The sequence below is a fragment of the Denticeps clupeoides genome, chromosome 3, assembly GCF_900700375.1.
Source record: "Denticeps clupeoides chromosome 3, fDenClu1.1, whole genome shotgun sequence".
NCBI lineage: Eukaryota > Metazoa > Chordata > Actinopteri > Clupeiformes > Denticipitidae > Denticeps > Denticeps clupeoides.
In genome coordinates this window covers 2,578,507-2,596,693 of record NC_041709.1, presented here as the reverse complement: position 1 = coordinate 2,596,693, position 18,187 = coordinate 2,578,507, and the positions used below count along the sequence as shown (strand labels likewise).

Genomic DNA, 18,187 nt, shown 5'->3' with positions numbered 1-18,187 from the left:
TAGTCCTGCGTTCGGTCTCCCTCACACAAACAGAGTTTGTTGCTGCACCGCATGCTGTCCTTAACGGCACTTGACAGTGAACCCCACAGAAGGACTGGAACTCAGCTCTCCCCTCTAGGCTCAATACAGCTCAGCCACGCCGGTTCGAAGCCTGGGCAAGACAAGGGCGATCTTTGGCTCTCGCTGAGGGCCTCGCGGAAGATCCCACAACCCGGCTTCTAAAGGAGAGGCGTGGCACTTCACGCAAGGACAGTTCAGTTCTTTCATTTTTGTTTTTTGAGTTCAAATAAAATACACATTGTTATTTCTTCAACCTGCGTCCTCCATTTTTCACCTGAGCTAGAGGGGAACGTGACAGTGTGTGAAAGAAACAGAAAGAAAAGAATTGGTATTCCTAGAATTTAATATGTTAAATTTAAAATGTACTAAAAAATCTCTATATGTTAATTTGCACATTTACACAGCAACATACTATTTTAATGTCATCTTTAACAGTAGCTAGAAGTCCAGAAATCATTATGCAAAAATAACTGCTGCGGAAATCCCTTTCAGCGCACTTCAATTTGTATGGCGAAGCACAGAATGCCATTCTCTGAAATACTGTTAGTCATTAACCTCGACGGTTAACGACGGTGGCACATTAACCCAGTATTCACGTTGCGGTTATTACGTTCCCGCGCTGGAGCAGTAATTGCTTTGCACAAAACAGGATCCACCTTGTATTCAGGCTTGGGTATGCAGCTGAGAATGGAGTTTCGGTTCATTTGCTGCGAGATGACTTGCTCTGCCATACTTTTTTAACCTCAAGATTCCACTTCAAAAGTATATCATTGACCCATGACAATACATCTCTTTTGCACGGTAGTCCTTCACGTTAACAAAGTCCCTTCCAACATTCTTACGGGAAATTATATAGCACCGACAAGAGAAATCTTTTCCTGCAAACAGACAGCAAAGGACACCAGTCTCTATTTTCCCTCAGAATTACAGTACTATAGACAATACAATGTGGGCAAATTAGCATGTTTGAGGTGTAGTTCGATGGCTTATCACTGAAAGATGCTGCGTCTAGTCATTTCAGAACACTTCTGCACTTTCAAGATGTTCTCATGGAAATGGAAAATGCAAATGTAATTCTTACTGTCAAAAAATGAAGCAATAATATTGAGAGAAAATCGTATATACATGAAACTGGGTTTGCCGGTGAATTCAGCAGCTGCTCTCCTCCAACGTGTACATCAGCAGGCCCATCAGGCCCTTAAAACAGATGAAATGAAACCTTTTTATGATATGATGGCCCTGCATCTGAAAACAGTTGCAGATTCATTGTGTCGAACACATTGTGGCTCTTTTCACACTTTGCAAACTCCGGCCACTTGGGATGTAGTCTCCGGAAGGATCTCATCTCTGGGCTTGGTATTCTGTCAACAAGAAAAAACAGTGAACAGTGAATCACTGACATGTCATGAGAGTCATTGTTCACAAAATGCATTTGCTTTTTTTAGAACAATCTTGCTTTAAGAAATATTAAAATGTCTATCATTACCATGGGGAAAAAAATGAACAATAAAGTCAATATTTTAAATTTGGGGCTTGTTTGCTAGTAAAAGGTCAGGCATCCTCAGGATCTACATAAAAGAAGCTTGATAAAATCAGAAAGAAGAGCTTGGTAGTTGTCTGTGTATTGAAGAATATATTGTATATATTGTCTGTATATTGAAGGTTGCCAGTTCGAATCCCGATCCGCCAAGGTGCCACTGAGGTGCAACTGAGCAAAGCACCGTCCCCACACACTGCTCCCCGGGCACCTGTCATGGCTGCCCACTGCTCACTCAGGGTGGGGGGTTAAATGCAGAGGACAAATTTCACTGTGTGCACCGTGTGCTGTGCTGCTTTTTTAAGAAGAGAAACTATCTTAAATATTAAAATGGGAGTAGCTCTGATTCTGCATGATATAAACCCGGCTGTGCCTTCATCAGAGCCCATTCATGATCTGTAACACCCTTCACACCGCTCCTGTAGTCTTCTGGTAATCACACCATTGCTGTTACATTTTTACGCTTTCGGCTTCAGCTACAGGTTGTACATCCAAATATTTACAGAGTTCATTATGAGCAACGGCAGGCAGGCGTTTCTAGTTTCCATGGCTCTCTGGCAGACCATTGCCCCATTGCCAGGCAAAGTGAGGTTGCCGGGAGACAGAGACAGGTGGTCCTCCTGAGACAGAACCTTTCCTGTCAACTTCCACCACATGGACTCCGGCTCAAGCAAACACACTTAGGACTTGAGATTGAGTTGCAGTATTTGCCCCAAAACTGTCATGAATGCACAAAGCCATCATTTTTATCTTTATTATTACAGATTTATTACAGATTTGTGTGTGGGCACACACATATACCATATACATCTACAAAATAATGCCTTTTCATGCATTGTATTTGATCCCCTATCAATCAGCAAGATTTCTGGGTCCCAGTTGTATTTTATACAGGTAAGGAGCTGACATTGGAAGCTTCTCAACTTGTTGCCTGTGTAAAAGATACATGTTCATAGAAGCAATCAGATTCCTTCAGATTATCCAGATTCCAAACTCTGCACAAGGGCCAAGACCAAAGAGGAAAGAGGAGTGGGACAGAATCCTTGTGGCCAACCACAAGAAATGTCTGACCTCTGCGATGCCAACAACTGTTTTCCCAAAAATATCACATTTGCAAAAGGGAGCAAAAATGTATTTCATTCAAGAAAATGCTGATTCATTTATAACTATTTAGAAATGTATTTTCTGGATCCTTTGTTAGAGGGCAAATGTATAAAGTGTAATTTTTATTGAGGTGGAAGTGCTAATCTGATATGAACAATTCAAGAACCAGATTCAAAGGAAAGCTGCTGCGTGTTCTCTGTTTACCACTGACAGTACACTCCCACGTAGAAGGAACAGTGTTTGAGAACCTTTCGTATGTGGCTTGGTGAAGTAGGGCATACCAACCAAGCAACCAGTACTTAACAACAAGCTAAATTATGAGAAAATAAGCAACCCATCGAAAGTCATATATGCATTCGCAATGGGATAATTATATGGAATAAGGGATCCAAACCACATTCCTGGAGAAGGTTTATTTTTTCTAAATGTCACAACCAATTGGCATGATGAGGCAGGTGAACAGAGATGATGACCAAACTAGGAAGGACGTCACGATACAGGGGTTTAATCGGTGAAGAACAGGACAGGGTAGACATCCATGGTGAATGTGTAACATAACAAAGGCCTGACGGCAAACAGAAACGAACAGGGCAACTTTATACATTCGACACCGGTGAAGACGATTAGGGAACATTACACAGGACAACAGTGAAACTCTGCTCCGGATCCCGGACCGGAGCAACTCCTTCCGGACCGGATCATGACACTAAATTACAATCACCTTGTTGGAATTAAGCAATGGTTGGAATTAAAGGATTCTACTGGGGGGGGTAAAGTATACTAATCATGCATTAAACAAATAGTTCGCATTTAGGGATCAGAGAGTAAGAGTATTAACCAACTGTTTGATGGTGATTATGTTTCAGCTGGCAACAAGTTCTTCAACTCACTTCAACTCCCTATATTTGACTCATTTAAGTCACTTCTCATTTCTTAAAAAACTATCAGTGATCCCGAAATTAGTAAAAATAAATAAATAAACAAATCAAAATGTTCAACATTGACAGTATGAGCATTTGCACGCACACACAATGTGAAGGGAACTCAGGGGATGCACACACCAAAATGTGTCCTCTGCTTTTAACCCATCACCCTTAGAGAGCAGTGGGCAGCCATGACAGGCGCCTGGGGAGCGGATCTTTGAATCGGGATTCGAACCGGCAACCCTCTGATGAGTCCCCTGTTCCAGAGTGATGGTGAATCAGGGTAAGAAGAGAGACGCATGAAGTGATGCACCCATCATGCCTTGTTCTTATAAAGTACAAGCCTGTGTGGGCGGTGCTATGATCTATGATTGTTGCAGTTGATCAGGACGAGGTTCATCAAAGTTATGTCTACAAAGAACAAGGTCAGCTGAATACATGATTCCCCATTGAGAATATTTGGTATGTGCTGGAGAAGCATTTGTGTTTTTTTGTGTACAGCCAGTGTTCAATACATATACCTACTCAATATTAATTACTTGCATCACCAAAGTTGGATTAGCTCATTAAGCCTGATGTCCAATTGCAAGTTGTGCTTCTCTTTAGCATCCTCTCAAGAGTTACAGTCCTTAACGCAACCCTCAAAATATCTTAAGATCATGGGAAGGTTCAGAGGTTTAGACTGTAAGGAGTGTAATTAGGAAATAGAAGAACACAGGCACAGTTGTTTTTAATTCCCGGTCTGGCAGGCCAAGAAGAATACAGGAGCAGCATGTGGAGGATTGTGAGAATGGTCACAGACAACCTACAGATCACCTCCAAAGACCTGCAAGAAGATCTTGGTGTGTCTGTACATCATTCTGCAATTCAATGCAATTTGCACAAAGAACATCTGCATAGCAGAAGTCCTTTCTGCACTCATGAGACAGAGTCTCAAAAATACCCCCATCCAGAATCCAGGCACTCATCAAGAGCTCTAGGAGTTGCAGTTTTATATGTAGGTGGCAAAGGTCTTGATGTAAATTTGCTTTAAGGGGTTCCCATTTTAATGCACCTGTCTAATTTTGTCATGATGCATATTCCATAAGTTAAATTAATACAATAAACATCCAATGTCACAGCTGAAATACTACAGTTTGCATAACAATAGTATTTGGAAACTCAGCCAATGATGAACAGAAATTTTTTAAAAATTAAGAGGGGTTTCCCAAACCTTTTCATATGACTATATTTTAGCTCACTGTAGACACCTCAGCTGGTGCTGTGTCTTAGAAACACAGAAGCAACCTAAACATCAAAAAGACTGAAAACGCCATTTTTAAAGTGCTGTGGCAATAAATGTATTATCCCTTGTGACACTGACTTGGCAATTCATGAAGTTTGGTGTTCTATTGTGCACACATCTTGATAGATTAGAGAAAGTTTGGTAACCACGATTAACCATACCGACAGATATGGCATTTGGAATCCTGGTCAAAATTAAATCAGGATGCATGTTTAGAATTTAGTTTTTCCCAAGTTGGGTATGTGCTACAATATTTATTTTTTAATTAAGCCAAAGACATTTATTTGCACAATTATTTAACTTGTATTATCACTGCAAATATATAGGCATCTGCAAATGACTGCACAAACAAAGCAAACTTCTCATTGTAGAAACCTTGGGTTTTTTATGTTGGTCAAAGATAAAAAATGAGATGGTCAAGTGTGGATGAGGCTCTGGGTGATGCTGAAATGAGCCAAATAACCCAACAGGTCTTCCTTAACTGGACACAAATATGTCTATTGTTTTGCATGTAGGAACGTTCACCTGAGTAAGCGTGCTGTGAGGACAGTCATGGCTCCTCTTACCTTAGCTGGTTGTGTGAGGCACGCACGGTGGGCTTGCAACCTACTGTGCAGAGACTCTGACAGCTTGGGGCAACCAAGAAGTGTCCAGAAAGCATTGCGGTACTCTGGCGTGTGGCAGTAGATGATGGGGTTGAAGAAAGAGTTCAAATAGCCAAACCAGTTGAGCATGAGGAAGGACGTCTTGCTTGGGACTTCAGGCTGGATTGCCTTTATGATGTTCGCCACAAAGAAAGGCAGCCAGCAAAGTGTGAAGACGCCCATCAGGATGCCTAACGTCTTCAGTGCTCTGTGTTCTCTGACCAGCTGCATGGGCCTGCGACTATGGCTGCTGCTCCCACTGGCTCCGGCCCTCTTTGCCACAGCTGAAGGGCTCGTCCTGAGGTTCTCAGCATCTCCCAAATCGCAGTCACTTAAAAAACGCAGCTGGTCTTTATCAATGAGCTTCATCTGCCGCCTGGCAATGGCAAAAACGCGGCCATAGATGAAGATCATGGCCAGCAGCGGCACGTAGAAGGACACCACAGAGGAGGCAATGGCGTACTTCATGTTGGGGGTGAAGTCACAACTGTCCGGTCCCTGGCTGCAATCCTGCGTGGTGTTGGCACACCAGTTGTGGTTCATGATCGGCACAAAGGAGATAAGAGTCGACACCGTCCAGACCAGGCACACCATCAGCTGAACCCGGCTCTTGCTCAACAGGATCTGGTAGCGAAGAGGCTGGGTGACAGAGATGTAACGGGCCAAAGCTATTGTGCAAAGGGTCTCGATGCTGGCCGTCACACAAAGCACATCCACAGAGATCCACAGTTCACACATAACGCTGCCTAGCACCCATTTCCCAGTCACCACCAAGCTGGCCCCTATTGGCTGTACCACACAGCCCATGATGAGGTCAGCAAGGGCCAGAGACAGGATGAAGATGCTGGTGGTGGTCCGGAGCTGTGGCGTGCGGTAGATGGCGAGGAGGACCAGCAGGTTCCCAGCCACTGTGCCGATGATGATCAGAGCCAGTCCCAGGATTAAAACAGATCCAGCTGGGGTGAAGCTGATGGAGTTGACACCAACGGAGGACAGGTTCTTCATCCTTGTGACCTGCTCTTCTGGAGCAGGTCACCCTTTTTTTGAACTTGAAGCCGTACCTAGAATTTTTTTTTAAGTTACTTCAATTGGTCAACGGAGGTCATCTTGCTTGCTTTTACCATCTGCGCTAAGAAACCTGCATGATTGAGGATGTCAGTGGCTACTTGCAGATGCCTCAACTGGTGCAGAATGTGCTCCACCCACAAGTTTCCGTCATGTCACTCTAGACTGTCTGTGCACCATCTCATGAGTTGGTTCTCATTCACTCTCTCCTCTGAACACTTCAGTTGATTCCTGACCTCACTGCCTGCCCCGGCTCAATCTGTCTGTTCTCACACAGAGCTTTGTGACACGTTTGCCTATCAGGCGCTGCAGGCGCTGCAGGCTTTTATGCCCTGGGCAAGGGGAGAGGCATGTACTACAAGGCAGGATCTCCAGAAAGTTATACAGCCTGAGGCCAAACTTATCACTTCAAGGAACTTCAAGGTGTTTTTTTTGTAGGTATTTAGTTAACAAAACAGAATCTGATGAATGAGTAACATTGAATCAACGTATATATTGAATGAACACTTGAATTGCCACAATGTTTCCATCATTCATGTGCAGCATTTCACCATAAAGGATTCGATTAAATGCACAAGATTAGATTAAAGTTGAAATGTGCCACATGCGTGAACCACATTAGGAAATTGTGGTTAAGCATCAGCGTTGTTTCTCACACAGCTTCTTCACACGGTGCATCCGGCTGGGTTTTACTTCCTATGGGTTTCGGAGCCACTGTCAAAAGCAAGCAGGCATTTGAAGAGGGGTTTCCAGCAAAGGTCAAATGTTATGGCTGTGTATGTTGTGTTCATTTATAAATGAATTCATAAACCTGTGACTTAGATGGTGTATCCTATGAACCTTTTAGCTTTTCTCCACCGTCATCAGTTTGAATACACGTTTTACAGAGTATGCTGTACTCAGTATTGTAGTTATGTTTTATGCACAACCGCAGCTCATGACCACCAGTTCATGTGCTCATGCGAATGTGACGGAAGATGATTGAAATGTCAGTGTGATGACATTCTCTGGCATCTCCATTGTCCTACATCCATTCTTTTGGTAAAATGCTGACACATTGTCAATGCAAAATAATAAGAGCACATAAGCAGCACTTCTGTCTGCTTGTAAAAAAACAATTATTTATTTTCATATTGATGCATTTCACTGCATGTTGTACTGCTATATAACTATGCATGTGACAAAAATCTTAAATCTACTGTTCTTCTGACATTATAATTACCTAAAAATCTTAAGATGATTAAATTCCACGTATCACTTTCATTTCAAGACCTGTTGGGAACCATTGCAGTCAGTGAGTTTATATGATGTTAAAATGTAATTGTAATAATAGCCTAAAACTGGATCCTTAGCCAGCATGAAGACTTAATAGTCCAAACAAAACCATACCAGCCAGTCATAGTCAGACTCATACACACTGTGTCCATGCCCTACAAAGCATAAAGCACATACAATGTGAACAGAGCTGTAAAGCTTTCCAATTCACCATTCGGCATTGTACCAATTTGCCACCAGCTAAATTGTTTGTCTGTTGTTTTGGCCTGTGATGTAATAGGTCAACCTGAAATTGCCCCCTATTGTAAAAGTCAGAAAAAGAAAACTGTATGTAGTCGCACCTCCTGCCGCTGACTCGCGGCATAACCATCATAGACACTGTTTTAGTTTGGTTCTTGCATACCCAAGTAGCACAAATAATATGTCACTCACTCACTATACAGAAACGCTGAATATTGAGCAGGGTTGTGGCTTCTGGAGATAGATGGGAAAAATGAATTATACTAATTCAGCTAATTTCATCATTAGGAGGAATTATTGGCAAGAAAACTCAAAGACTTGGCCTCTACATGCTACTTTGTCGTCTATTATACTACAAGTCTATTATCTGAATCATAAAGAGTAAATATTTATTCAGAATTTTTGACTTGATTTATGACTTCAAATACTTCAGCCTTGTCATTTGAAAACATAACCATTAAAATTACGATCATTGATTAGCCTAGTCCACGAGTCTAAATGTTCCTTGAGTACCCCGTAGTGAAAAGCACACTCTTCTAATGGACAGATTAGTATAGAAATCATGGTGGGCACTGCCAGACAACATTGTTAGAATCAAGTGGGTTCGTGTGTAGACTTATCGTGCTGAAGTTAACAGAAGACTCCCAGCAGAGTTGCCCGGCCACAATTCTCCTCAGGACCAGTGACGTCAGCCTAGATCTGAAGCAAAGTGCTGAGGCTGCCCCCCCTTGGTCATATTATGTCACCTTATATTTCAACCTGCACGTTTTTTGTAAATGGATGACTGTTTTGAAATTACAGTTCAAACGCCAACTTCGTCAGTTTTCTTTCCAAAAGGGTTTAGGTACAGGATAGTTATGATAATAAATAAGAATTATGCATCAAAATGTTTCACACCCTGTCCAAAAGAATCAAACCATATGACATGGTGCAAAGAAGCTGATCTTTGAAAGTGAAGTGATTGTCTTTGTGAAACACAGCACACCCTTTCGGGGATTTGAACCGGCAACCCTCTGATTACAGGTCCGCTTCCTTACCTGCTAGGCCACCACTGCCCCCATCAAAAATAATAATCATCCTTGGTGAGCAGTGGGCAGCCAGGAGAGGCGCCTGGGGAGCAGTGTGTGGGGACGGTGCTTTGCTCACTGGCACCTCTGTATAATGTATATAAAATGTAGAAATACAAGTCTTTCTATGTTTCTGTTAATGCACGTGATTCCTATCAGTCATATCTGCAGACAGAGGCATACTTAGAGATGTTCTACCAGTGACCCATAGTAGCATCTACCTTCAGAATCCGACGTAAAAGCAATTGAAACGATTATTTCCAAATCACAGTAAAAGCCAGATTTACACAACGCATTGACAGCAATTAAATGAATGTAATCCAGTTCCAGTGTTGGGATTAAAATGATATTTACTGGAGCACGGTGGACAACAATGATACAGACCATTGTACATTCATCTTCTGGCATCTATTCCACAACACTGGCTAAAGTCTTATTAAAAAGGTAGCAAAACAGATCAGTAAATGTTACACAGAAATATAAAACGTCACTTGATTTCTTCTAGTTTAATAGGCATGAAAAGTGGAGGAAGCTTTGGTCAGCAGAACAAATGTGAAGCAGGAAAGCAAATAGCCACAGGTGACGTCACATGACCTGCACAAATCCTCTACTTTTCTCCTCCACACAACTCCAGCAGAATTTTGCGGTAGTCCCCAGATGTGTCACCCTGTCAAAGAATCAGAAGAGAACTTCATTTCTCCAGAATAAGCAGTACAAAGCAAATTCTAACCCCCGTTGCCTGTTTGTGTTCATTCGGCACATTATGCACATTTTTTAGTCATCGAGTGGGAGACACGGAGAGACAGAACGCTTTTACTTTTGTTAACTGATGGCTTCTTCCCAATATGTATCAATTTAAAGCTTCACTACAGTTTGCCAAAAACAGCTACCGTGATCTTTCTAGTATTTCAATAATTTACCATTAGTTATGTAGGGTGTGTTTTTCCACATCTGAAACTCAATTTAACATCAGATCCTCAAACGCCGTCCTGCTGTGCGATGTCTCACCTTTATAAAGGAGTGCAGAGTCTTGCCATACAATTTAAGGAACGCGGCCTTGATGTCCTGCATGTCGATCTCGGCACGAGACACCATAATTCTGATCAAAATACTATCTGTAGTACCCAGGCCCTGAGAGACAAGAACCATGTTTGGCATTAACACACATACACAGCCATTCATCCCATTAAAACGGCAGCGAATGTTACCTTCATGGACTTGTAAAGGCGCTCAGCAAAGAATTCAGTTTTGTTCCTGATGCATTTTACTGGAAGTATTTATAAAAAAAAAAAAAAAAAAAAAAAAAAAAAAAAAAAAAGTAAAAATCCAACCAATGTAAGATAAACAGGTCACGTCATTCTGTTGCAGACTAACCTATGGCCAGGAAGACCTCCTCCAGAGAGCCGGACATCTCCCTCTTTATGCTGTCTTCAATGTCTCTCCCAGAGACCTTCTTATAATCATCAAAGACTACGAGAAAGATGGAGATTCAGAATGTCACAGAAAAACAAATTGACAGATACTTGGCACCATCCATTACCAGGAAGTCATGATGCTTTATGATCAGTCTAACAAATGAAGTTCTGTGCCTGGCTGTCCTTTTCATAACAGATAGCTACTACACTATAGTGACCATAAAGTTTATCACCCTGTACACAAAGCTGTTCTCTTCTAACACTTGCATACATGAACACGGCCTAATCATTAACCAAAAGACTGTCTTTTATGAGGACATTTACATTTTTACAGCACTGCTGCTCTGTATTTGTTGCTTAAGCAAACAGAAAATTATGGATAAAAAAAAAAAAAAAATTATTTAGATTTATAAGAGAGTAAAATCTAGAGGAGTGGAGAAAAAAACCTGCCACCAAACATCACTTTTTGGCTAAAGGGAGAGGCTTAGAGGACAACGATACCTCGGAGTAAGTGCTTCCTGTTCCGCACACATAGCACGGTGAGGAACTTCACTTCATCCGTACCCCAACGTGCCTCTCCAGCCTCATAGATTTCCTGCAGGGTCACAGAAAAATGATGGATACAGTCTCTAAATTAAATGACTGTTAATGTAGAAAAACTTCTATTTTCTACAATGACACCATGGCAGGATTTAAAAGTCATATTATGCCATCTGCACCAAACGTTTATCAGAATAGGGTCCAGCATACACGCCTAAATCGGTACATCATCCCTACATAAACTGTTCTTTTTTTCCGTAAAAAGATCAGCACCTTGGCATCCTGCATGGCCAGCGCCTCATTTACGGAGTCGCTCTCATCACGTCCAGCCTAGAAGACGATATAAAACACATTAAAAGTTGGAAGGTAATTACGCCACTGGACAAGCTGTATATAAAATGTTCAAAAGTGAACATTATTCATGTTTACATAGCAAACAGTGACCGTTACAACAAGGTCCATGGACTTCGTTCTTACAGTCAGAAGGGACACAAGGACCCTTTGGAAGTATCCAGAAGTGTCACCACAGATGTCTTCCTCCAAGCTCCGGTCATACTCTGTAAAGGACAAGATTGTTAATTTATGATCAAATTCAAGATAGTAAGATCGATAAACATATATAAAAAGAAATGCCACACTCACACTTACTCACTTGATAACACACACACCTCACCGTCTTACACACAATCACCTCACACACTCAGAGCTACACATACTCTTAAAAAGCATTTATATTTAGTAATATTTGCCTAGCTCTCGTTTCTGAATGAAAATATCTGACTACATGATGCGTGTTACTTGTAAGGCATTTGTAAACAGTCTATAATTTCTGGGTAATTTGTGATATCTGAACATCCCAGCGAATGAAAGAGAAGCACCCTTTCTGTAGACTTCGTTGATCGTCTTAATTTCAGCGTTGGTCCTGGAGGCCAAGATATCGATGAGACAAGCCTCTTCGGTTCCTGCACCCTGGAACACAAGCGGCAGCCTACGTTAACGTCGGAAAAATACCTCTGTTTGGCGCTGCCGCTTTATTGCAGTCATTGCTCTCCGTTTCCTCTTGGTTCAGTAGATGTTCAATAGGAATATATATTTAGCTGTCGGCCCCAGTCACTCGCCTTTATTGCATTTCTCAGTTCATACGCATCATACACTGGAGCGGTCATGAGGAGGCCCACGACCACCTTCTCAAAGTTCCCGGACAGCTCTGATTTCAGGTCATCTAGCAAATTCTGCAGGGACAAAAAAAAAAAAAGGGGAAAAAGAGAGACTATTAATGCTTTCATAGTCACAAATAGACCTGCTGCAGCCTCAAGTGGACAGTTCTGATGTAATACCCCCGGTGCCAGAAAGGCGTGGTGGTTAAACGCTGAGCCGCAGTTTGCGGAGGGGCTGCGTTCCGTTCCCGGTGACTCACTGTTCCTGACCAAACACACGGGTGGGAATGTAAGCACGGCTATGTTGGCTTTTTAACTTGCAGCTATGGAAGGTCACCAACTGGCAACTACACGGTCGATGGAGGGCAAGGTCTGCCATGCTGTGGGTATAAAAGAACCCGATCTCCCAATGCCAGGATTCTCTCTGGATGTCCCCAGTTAAACAGTAATCCACCTTGAGAACGTCCCAGGCCACTTTATTGACCATTTTAGTGAATGAGTTGTGCTCATAAATCATCCATTAGGCCCGTTGTTTGACTCAAGGGTAGAACTGCATATAATCCCTCCGGCACAAATCAATTCCCCCATCGGACATGAACACATTCTATTCTTGTTTCAGCAAATGCTTGACTAGAAGAATAAAGGGTTACTTGCATGTACCTGTGCTTATCGACCAGGTCATTAACCAAAAGCATCTGCCCTTTATCAGTCTGACATGTACATACGCGTCTGCAAACACACTTCCTTGCTGAAGGACATTTAGGATCATAATTTAAAACAGCATTCATAGTCTACACACATCACTGAAGTCAATTACATAAGGCTTAATTGGTATTTAAAGGTAAAGCATTTTATGATCTTTATGATTGGCCTATCATTTGGTGTGTGTGTGTGTGTGTGTGTGTGTGTGCACACACATGCAGTAGATTGATACAGACACTCAAGGACACTATACTGATCTCGAGCTCGGCCAGACCTTCGAATACCGTGATTAATTAGTATTTAAAATGTAAAGGATTTTAGGATCTTTAGGATTGGCCTATCATTTGGTGTGTGTGTGTGTGTGCACACACGCATGCAGTAGATTGATACAGACACTATACTGATCTCGATCTCAGTCAGACCTTCAAATACCGTGAAAATTTAATCACATAAAGATTACCAGGTATTTCAGGTGCTGTGTGACTGCGCGAGTGGCAGTGAGGCCACGGCGTATTTCGGTCAATGACCGTGGCCCAGCTTTTAAAAAAAAAAAAAAAAAAAAAAAAAAGTCATTTAATCAGATAAAGATTAACAGGCGCGCAAGTCTGCATTATCAGCAAAAACACTCATTTGCTTAAAAGGTCCCCCCTCCAGTGACAAGCACGACCCGTGATTCCTGCTGACTATCATTGGAGCGGATGAAATAAATAAATAAAAAAAAAAAAAAAAAAAAAAAAGGTCATATTACTTGCAAGGTTCACGTTATACTGACAGTCCACCTTACTAAACTACACCTTACAAAGGCGTAGCTGGAGCAGAAGGGTGTGGCTGAGGCAACACGCTGGTTACTTGTCTTGCACGCTCAACTGAAAAAAAGAGCTGATCATTCTACTGTCGAAGGTAAAATATCGCAAAGGCCCTGGGCTATGTTTTAATTCTGGGATACTAATATTGTTGAACATATCACTATACCCATAGCAACACTATTAAAAATAAAAAAATAAAAAAAAATCTGAAGCCAGTGCACTGTGGATAATTATAATTATACTGTACAATCACCCACATTATATATTAGAAAGTATATTCATAATTGTGTGAATTAATAAATCTGTTGACAGTGGAGCTGTAGCAACTGCAGGCCTACATTATGAATTTGAACTAATGGGTTCGCTAAAGAGTGGGCCATCCAATCAGACGAAAGAATCTTGCATCATTTCCTGATTTCAAATCAAACTAAATTTTTGGAACTATACCAGGTTATCCATTCATCATGTGGGGGTAAATACTGACACATATGAAATGCTCGACACGTACGCCAGACACAACGCGACTGTATTTACCTTCCCGATAGTCTGCTTGTAGACTTCCTTGATCCGTTGCCTCTGGGCGATGGTGCGCCGAGTGAGGACCTCGGTGATGACTGCCTCATTGGTCCCTGTTTGAAATCATATAATCATATTTCAGCCGTGCCCGAAGGTAACTGTACACCGCTCCAGGTAGGCTGCAATCTAGCTGGATCACATTCCCTCGCCAGAACGAGACACACTTAGAAAAACACGGCCACTTGGTTCCCCCCAATGGCCCTAGTCACCTCTTGACCCCTGACAAGACAATCTCTCCGGAGCAGTGTACCGGCGGCAGTTTGCGCTTAATGCAGCTCACATTGGAGTCAGGAGGAAGCCATTAGGCTGAAGTCGCTGACTTCACGGTCAAAGCCGAACACAGGGGAAGCACACTCACTTCTAATGCCGCTGTTAAGTCATAACGTAGGAAGGTCACCGATATTGTGCAATATTTTATTTATTTATTTTTTTTAATAAAGCATTTCCCATAATGAAGCAATGACAGAGATGGGTCACACCGCCTGGACATGCGGCGGTCACTAGCCTGCGCCTAGTGACCTGGTGCAAGTTTAATGAACGTCGTTCGAGCAGCTCACCGACTCCTTTCATGGCCTCCCGCAGCTTATGAATATCCGCATCGGGATTGAATCCAGCGGCCTCCGTGATGGTCCCGCGGCTCCCCAGCTGCAGGGGCAGAACATGTTCCCAACAGCCGTACATCACTACACACAGTCAGTGCGCCAGGCAGCCGAATAGCGGGTTCGGTCTACACAGTCCGCGGAACGTATGGCTGCATGAGCACCGTGAACACAGATGCTAATAATGCACACAAAAAAAAAAATAATAATAGTGTTATGAATTATTCATACATGAGTGCACCACTACAGAGGGCATTTGCCTTGCTATGGTTGTCCCAGGCAACAGGATGAGGAGCCATTGTTTTGCGTCGAGGCGCGAGGCCGAATTTGCCTGACTGCTGGAAAGCCATTCTACTAACATGGAAATGCAAAATATGGAAAAATGGGTGCAGGCCAAACGTGATAAATCAGTCAAAGCGTCGCACATACGGAAGTCGGGGTACTTACTGCAGCCATTGTGACGACGAGATGTGTGTCGAAGCGCAAGTTGTGGCTACGCAAAAACCTGCAGGGATTAGAACACTATAATAAGCACGAGGGGTGAGCGGGTAAAACACACGCCTATTAACCAGGAGACCACGAAGTCCCATTTCAAAACACGCATAGATATCTATATTTATTTATTTATACATGCAATAAATCTATTAGTTACACATGCATACAAACATATTGGTTTATTTAAAATATATGGTGGTAATAGCCTAGCGGGTAACACACTCGCCTATAAACCAGAAGACCCAGGTTCAAACCCCACTTACTACCATCGTGTCCCTGAGCAAGACACTTAAACCCTGAGTGTCTCCAGGGGGGGACTGTCCCTGTAACTACTGACTGTAAGTCGCTCTGGATAAGGGTGTCTGGTAAATGCAAGAAGGTGTTGAGATCCAACTAAACTAGCCGATTATTTCACACCAACGGTATCGAAAAAACTTCGAACTAAGAACTTAAATCAGTTTAATTCCAGTGAGAATGTTATAAATTGAGAGACAGACAGACAGACCGACGTCTTTTGCGAAAGTATCTCGTCTAGGGAGGGTGCTGCCCGGGTCACTATCCTGTTTACTGTACAACAGTGAAAGTTTTTGAGGTAACTTCATGCTTTTGTGTGTGTATATACACATTTATTATTATATATATTCCGTATTAAATTTAGGGGCGCGACGTCTGCTTTTTGACGTTGTCGCCGAACTTCCGTAAAAAAGTGACCAAACGTCCGCACCGAAAACGGCGAAAACTCCGGCGGCCGGTCGCGCAGAAACCGCGCCGCTTACCTGCACTCCGGAGCGGCGTGAGGAGGGCGAGGAGGGTCGGGAGCGGCCGGAGCCCGGCGGCGGCGCGGCGGCGGCTTTTATCGGGAGCGGTGGGTGTGGGCGCCACGCCGGCGAGTCGGATTTCATTTCCTCGTTGCGGGCCGCCCTTTTACTGCTGGATCCCCCCCTAAAAAAAAAAAAAAAAAAAAAAAAAAAAAAAAAAGAGAGAGAAGACGGATTAAAGCTTTGATAGAATTAGATTTTTAATTTTTTGGAGGGGCGGCGGTGGTGGAGCGACCGCGTAATCCGTACACGGACCTACAAGCACAACCAAAAGGCCCCGCCGGAGGAATTATGGGAGGAAGAATTTCGTTTTTCATCCCTCCGTCCGACCGTAAAGCGCAACGCTGGGGCGGCGACGTCTTAAACCTCCAAAAAAAACAAAAAAAAACTTCCCACTTCAAACTCGTCCTACTTGCTCAATTCCTCCAGTGGAGGAACCAGTACGGCACGTTGGGAACGTTTTACAAGCGCCACTCCCTTAATACTGGTAGTAGATTATTATTATTATGAATATTGGATTATTATTATCGGCACCGGGGAAACCAGACAGCTTCTACACTGGAGGACGGCCCAGCGCAGACGGAGCAACGCCTCAGGGCTAGAATCAGCGGTGTGCCTTCACCTGAAGGACAAAGGACCCTCGTTTTTGGACGAGAACGTTCAAATATTGGACGGAGAAGATAGGTGGTGTGAGAGAGGAGCGAGGGAAGCTCCAACCTATAATGATGTCCTTCCTTCCATCAGGCCCGATTCACACGTCCACCAGGTCGGCCACATTAGGGTGGTAGTAGCCTAGTGGGTAACACACTCACCTATGAACCAGAAGACCCAGGTTCAAATCCCACAATCCCAAATTGTGTCCCTGAGCAAGACACTTAACCCTGAGTGTCTCCAGGGGGGGACTGTCCCTGTAACTACTGACTGTAAGTCGCTCTGGATAAGGGCGTCTGATAAATGCTTAATGGGGGCAGGAGGAGCCGCCAGGGCGGGGCAGTCAAATCCACCCACCCACCCCCTCCGCCTGCATTTGTTTCACGTAACGATCCTATTCAAGGTGGGAGTGAGCCTCTGCCCCAGTCTCCAGTCTTTTGCAGACTCCAAGAGGTTTTCTGTGTCATACTCCTTCCATTTCTGAATGATCGCTTGAACAGTGCTCCATGGGATGTTCAAGGCTTGGAAATCTTTTCGTAGCCTGAGCCTCCTTTAAATTTCTCAATAACTTTATCCCTGACCTGTCTGGTGTGCTCTTTGGACTTCATGGTGTTGTTGCTCCCAATATTCTCTTAAACAACCTCTGAGGCCGTCACAGAGCAGCTGTATTTGTACTGACATTAGATTACACACAGGTGCACTCTATTTAGTCATTAGCACAAAGAGGGCTGAATAAATATGCACACCCCACTTTTTTAGTTATTTTAAAAAAATGTTTGGAATCATGTATGATTTTCGTTGCACTTCTCAAGTGTACAACACTTTGTATTGGTCTTTCTCGTGGAATTCCAATAAAATAGATTCATGTTTGTGGCTGTAATAAGACAAAATGTGGAAAAGTTCAAGGGGGCCGAATACTTTTGCAACCCACTGTATTACCAGTGTGTCCCTGGGGACTCTGTCCCTGTAAATACTGACTGTAAGTCAGTCAGATAAATGCCATGTGTCAATTTTTGAAGGGTGGGTTGTTGTACCCCACATCTATCTTCTCCTACTAGATCCATCGATTACTGTTTGGAAATATGCATTCTTTTGATTGCCAAAAAAACCCACTAAAACCAAACCAATCGTTCCAAACTCTCCACGCACCGGGCCCTTCGCGTTCGGCGGTGCCACAACCACTGCGCTAGATGGCGCTGTGACCCCCTGACGGCGCGGCGCGGCCCCG

The 18,187-nt window shown here is 43.2% G+C and overlaps 2 protein-coding genes across 2 annotated transcripts; both read right to left on the bottom strand.

Annotated features, from left to right (window-relative positions):
• Positions 1 to 1,352: 1,352 nt before the first annotated feature.
• On the bottom strand, positions 1,353 to 6,558 carry adrb3b (adrenoceptor beta 3b). Its single transcript, XM_028974827.1, has 2 exons — positions 5,476 to 6,558; positions 1,353 to 1,421 (listed from the first exon to the last, which is right to left on the bottom strand). The coding sequence occupies exons 1-2, from the start codon at positions 6,556 to 6,558 to the stop codon at positions 1,353 to 1,355; spliced, it is 1,152 nt and encodes a 383-aa protein (XP_028830660.1).
• Positions 6,559 to 9,532: 2,974 nt separating this feature from the next.
• anxa4 (annexin A4) lies at positions 9,533 to 16,666 on the bottom strand. The gene is made up of 14 exons (XM_028972878.1): positions 16,564 to 16,666; positions 16,267 to 16,432; positions 15,443 to 15,500; positions 14,954 to 15,041; positions 14,355 to 14,449; positions 12,274 to 12,387; positions 12,034 to 12,124; positions 11,633 to 11,712; positions 11,429 to 11,485; positions 11,117 to 11,210; positions 10,575 to 10,670; positions 10,409 to 10,467; positions 10,209 to 10,331; positions 9,533 to 9,867 (listed from the first exon to the last, which is right to left on the bottom strand). The coding sequence occupies exons 3-14, from the start codon at positions 15,449 to 15,451 to the stop codon at positions 9,808 to 9,810; spliced, it is 966 nt and encodes a 321-aa protein (XP_028828711.1). The 5' UTR covers positions 15,452 to 15,500; positions 16,267 to 16,432; positions 16,564 to 16,666; the 3' UTR covers positions 9,533 to 9,807.
• Positions 16,667 to 18,187: the final 1,521 nt, after the last annotated feature.

What these genes read in the sequence shown, in the direction of transcription:
- anxa4 (XM_028972878.1), bottom strand. An exon ending in CAACGAAGTCTACAGAAAGG is followed by an intron (nt 11,713 to 12,033) that starts GTGCTTCTCTTT and finishes TGTCCTTTACAG; the next exon opens with AGTATGACCGGAGCTTGGAG. An exon ending in CTCTGCACTCCTTTATAAAG is followed by an intron (nt 9,868 to 10,208) that starts GTGAGACATCGC and finishes ATTCTTTGACAG; the next exon opens with GGTGACACATCTGGGGACTA.
- adrb3b (XM_028974827.1), bottom strand. Translation starts at nt 6,558, where the DNA reads ATGAAGAACCTGTCCTCCGTTGGTGTCAACTCCATCAGCTTCACCCCA. An exon ending in GCCTCACACAACCAGCTAAG is followed by an intron (nt 1,422 to 5,475) that starts GTAAGAGGAGCC and finishes TCTTGTTGACAG; the next exon opens with AATACCAAGCCCAGAGATGA.